Source organism: Octodon degus, unplaced genomic scaffold (genome assembly GCF_000260255.1).
Source record: "Octodon degus isolate 3935 unplaced genomic scaffold, OctDeg1.0 scaffold00032, whole genome shotgun sequence".
NCBI lineage: Eukaryota > Metazoa > Chordata > Mammalia > Rodentia > Octodontidae > Octodon > Octodon degus.
The window spans coordinates 15,006,950-15,011,612 of record NW_004524608.1 but is presented as its reverse complement, the minus strand read 5'-3'; the positions used below and the strand labels follow the sequence as shown (position 1 = coordinate 15,011,612).

The 4,663-nt window shown below is 37.6% G+C and overlaps 1 protein-coding gene across 1 annotated transcript in view; it reads right to left on the bottom strand.

Moving 5' to 3' along the window:
• The window catches only part of Ccdc148 (coiled-coil domain containing 148), a 356,635-nt gene that overhangs the window by 149,474 nt on the left and 202,498 nt on the right, over positions 1 to 4,663 (bottom strand). The window contains exon 11 of the mRNA XM_004629903.3: positions 3,204 to 3,410. Coding sequence (XP_004629960.2) covers positions 3,204 to 3,410 — 207 coding nt within the window. The remainder of the gene's footprint in view (positions 1 to 3,203; positions 3,411 to 4,663) is intronic.

Here is a 4,663-nt window from a genome sequence, read left to right as displayed (position 1 = left end):
TTCACAGAAGAGCTTGAAGCCCACCCTGCCATAAGAAAGCAGCACTAATTACCAAAAGTCAGGCACAACTGGTAGTGGATCCACTGTGATGTACAGTATCCATATCATCAAATGCTAACTGCTCCACAATAAACTAAAGCTAACTATCAAGCCCAACATGGATATGACTGGATCTTCCATGTCTCATAACAAATGAAGAAAACAAGACTGAAGACCCTGTAATCTCTATAGTCATATGTGGATGGCATTTTAAAATACCCAAAAAGATAGAGAGAGAAAAACATAAGCAGTTTCAAAAGAACTAGAAGTGCATGTAAGGCTGAACATTTCTGAGGGGTAATGGGATTTTTCTAAATCTTGACCATAGTAGTAATTATGTGCATTTGCAAAACTCATGGAACTGTACACTAAAAAGGGTAATTTTGTTATATATACCTCAAAGACATTTAACTAAAAAACAGTACTTAATTAAAATTTATTTTATCTAAAGACATCAAGAGGGTCAGGGAGACAGCTCAGTGGCATAAGCGCATATCCCCCAAGAGCAACGTCCTGAGTTTGATCACTGGTACCAAAAAAAAAAAAAAGACATCAAGAGTGAAGAGACAAACCACTGACTGGAAGCAGGCAAAAAGATACAGAATTTGAATGCAGAGTATGTAAAGAACATACAAATGTGTGAGAAAAAAGCAGAAAACTCAAGAGAAAAATGGTCAGGAGACTGAGTGGACACAGCACAAAAGAGGCTAACTGATAGGATAATAATGAAAAGGACTTGGCATCATTTCTCCAAATGCAAGTGAAAGCACAATACAGCCTCACCGCTCAGCCAACAGAGTAGCTGAAATTAAGGAGTCACAGTCCCAAAGCTGCTGAAGATGTGTAGCAACTGAAACTGCCAGCAAGGGCTGGGGATATAGCTCAGTGGACTAAGTGCTTGCCTGGCAAGCACAAGGTCCTGAGTTGGATCCCTGGTACCACCAAAAAACCAAAATCAAACAAAAAGAAACTGTCAGCAAACATACATAACCACTTTGGGAAATTATTTTGGCAATATTTGTGACACTTAAATGCACCTAACCCTTATGATCCAGCAGGTCTGCTCCTGCATATCTGCCCAACCAAAATGAGAGCATATGCCTATTTAAATGACATACCAAAGAATACTCAGAGTGCCCCCATAATAGAATGCAAATTTTCATTAACAGGAAACATAAATTGCATAATATGTAAATGATGAGACACTACACAAGAATGAAAAGAATGCATGATGGCAACATATGATGAAACAGATATGCTGACCACAGGAAGCATAAAATAGTTACGATGTGTGACTTAATCTACATCAAGTTCTGGAACAGACTCATCTATGATCAAGTCACACAAGTGATTTCAGGTGAAGGTAATGCTACAGTCTGTTTCTAGATGCTTCCCCAAAATCGCAGGTGGTCATGGGGGGAGAGGGTTGAATCTACAGTTTGTTATTGTTTCTTGGTCCAGTGCCAGGATGAAGGGTGTGGAAGCGACACCTGCCTTTGGGAAGGTAGTCTGCATACAACCTTTGCTTACTTTTGCTGTTTTCTGATTCTATGAACTGTTGCCCCTCTGCGAACTGCTGTCCTACCTTGAAGCCAGTATGGACTGAAACCCTCTATAGACTGTGAGCTAAATAAATGAATCTCCCCCCACCTCCACTTAAATTTGGGTGTCAGGTATTTTGCTGCAGAGAGAAAAATAACTAAGGTGATCTGTACTAAGAAGAGCCATGAGAAAACTTTCTGAGCTGCAGAAAATGTTCTACATCTTCATCTCCAAGGGGGTATAGAGCAACAAAGCTTCATGTAAGTATAGTATACTCACGTACTATGCACTTTCTTGCATATATGGTTACTGCAGTACAGTACAACACAGCATAATGCAATACAACACACTACAACATAAAACACAGAATATATATTTGCAGATAGCTCTTATATTAATACATGAAAACTGAGTAAAAACTGACTAGTAGTACAAGACTTTGTAATGACCCTGTGTATCATATCAGTTTAAGATGGAAGAGAAAGATGCAGTAGCACAGTAGCCTGTGGTAAGATCAGCTTCAGTGCAACTTCTATGCCTTGTAGGCCCCAGACTTATGAAATGTGAAAAGAAATAACTTAAAAAAAATCAGACAGAGCAAGCAGTTTTCTTTTTGTGTTTTAAAACAGAGGCATTTATTTTTACATATTAACTGCTACATGATAATGTCTGCCGGCTTGTTTTTTTTCTATAAAGTGAATAAATTTTCTTGGTGTGCCATCATTCTCCTACCACATCATTTAATATTAAACAAAGGTTTGTGCACCACTGTGCACTTTATGCTGTACCTCAATACCTGTTGTTTTAATGACGTGGCCAACAGTCCTAGGGGAGTGTCAGGGCTCCAAGATTCTGGCACCTGTGGCCAGTCTGAGGCCAGCATTGGCTCCCAACACAGCTGTTGTTCTAGCTTTCACTCTGCCACTGAGGCAGCTCCTCTGTATTTCCCCACAAGCATCAGAAACCAGCCCTCAACTCCTCCACCTAAGGGTGACTCACAAGGCCCCCTTCCCAAGCCTGAGAAGAAGGAAATCCTTATCTGTTCCCTTAGACCTGTTGATACTCACACACAGCCCAGCAAGCTTGTGCCTACATATCTTCACACAAATCTTTTTCCTTTCTTATAACTTGACTTTTTCATATCTCTGATGTGAATGAGCACATGTTTGACTCAGAATTAGTTATGTGATGACACATTCTGTAATGGCGCATGGAGTCCAACTCCAGTCTGGAGCCTTTATGGTGGGTTTTGAACATTTCCATCAAAAGCTCAGTGTAGTAACTACTTTGAAGGCAATGACACATAGTATATTAACTATTATTATTCTCTCATGACTTTGTTATGAAAGTTTGCTTTACTTTTTCATAAAATTTTAAAAAGCCAAAACAAATTTCAATGTTAACATTCTGTTATAGTAACTTTAGGTTGAACTTTATGAAACTGTCAATTGTAGACTATATTGGGACTAAAGAATTACAATTTTTATGTAGGTCAAGCAAACAGTTTTATTTAAGATAGGCTTTGCAGAGATACCAAACTTTAGATTGGATTTGAACAGAAGAGAAGTAGGTTTTTTGGTGCATACCTAGGCAAATAGAAAAACAGCCAAGAAACACCTTACCTTGGCTCTGAGGTCAGCGCACAAATCCTGTTGCCTTTTCCTGTCCTTGGCCAATGAGATTTCCACATCATAAGTGGTAGAGGCCTCCAAGAGGGTCATCACTGCCTTCCGTATGAAGTCTTTCCTGTTCTTATTCCAGTTTTCTATCAGGATTCTTCGCTGTTCCCTAGCAAAGTGGTATTGGCTGCAATATTTCTCATGTTCTACCTGAGAGGATAAAAGATGGCACATACTTATCAATATTGAAGTGGGTCTATATTTTATGTCATTGTAAAAATGAATAAAAATTAATTATAACTGATGACTTGGAAAAGTTGAATATACAGCTTAGTAGCAAATAGAGTACCAAGGAATCGGCTTGAACTTTTAGAGCATGCAGCTGAGAACAAGCCATCTGATGTGAATGAGTCCTTAGTTTCCTAAAGTAAAATGGAGTCAGACCAAGTGGGTCTCTAAAACAACTTTCATTTCATAACAATGAGAAGAAACAATGAGGCTCAATGAGTAGAAAGCAATGTTTTTCCCAATATACAATGTTTTTTAGACATACGGTGTTTAAATCAGTTTTGAAATTACAACTAGTATTTCAATTAGATGACATGTCAATAAAAATTGCTGAATTAATCCCAAAAACTCAGTTTCATCTAATTATTAGATGAAACTCAGTTTCATTCTAATTATTAGAACATTGAGATTCTTAAAATTTAAATAAGTACAGTAGTAAAACAACTATGGCTGTCCTAACCCTAGCCCTAAACCCTAGCCCTAGCCCTTCTCACCCTAGCCCTTCATACTCTGCATTCTCGAAGGACTCGACACTCTCACATGAGTACAGCACCAGAAGCTCTTTCACTAGCAATTCTCAACCATGCAAGTATCAGAATCTTGAGGAAAAAAGGGAGGATGAAGAGAGCCTGCGTAGTTTGAAAACTCTCACAGGGATTCTCAAAAGCTCCTTGCACAAAAATGTATCTTCTGAAGTTGAGAAATACTGATTGAATAATTCTTTCCTATTTTCTAACACAGACCACATCTCCGAGTTTGACATATTATTTAATCCCTAAGTAGTATGAGAAAAGATGCTATCAAGCAGGATATGTCCCACCTAATGTAATACTTTAGGTATGTGAGAAAACAGACTGTGCCCTACTTAAACCAAGTATCAGCTACAAAAATCTGTTCTGCATACTTCTTAGCTTTGTATCATTAATCTAAAAATATACTTCACATCTGTAAACATAAAGAAGCATATACTATGCAAAAACATATGCATATATAATCAACCTAATGTAGTAAGAAAATACAAAACTGTCATGTTAATAGTAGGACAGCAAAAAGGTACAAAGTTCATGATGACAGCTGTTCACAGAGCAAATTAATTTATAAGGACAAAAATAAAGCTATAATTCAAAAAATTGAGAATCTTTAAATTTTCAGAATGAATTATTTACTATATAACA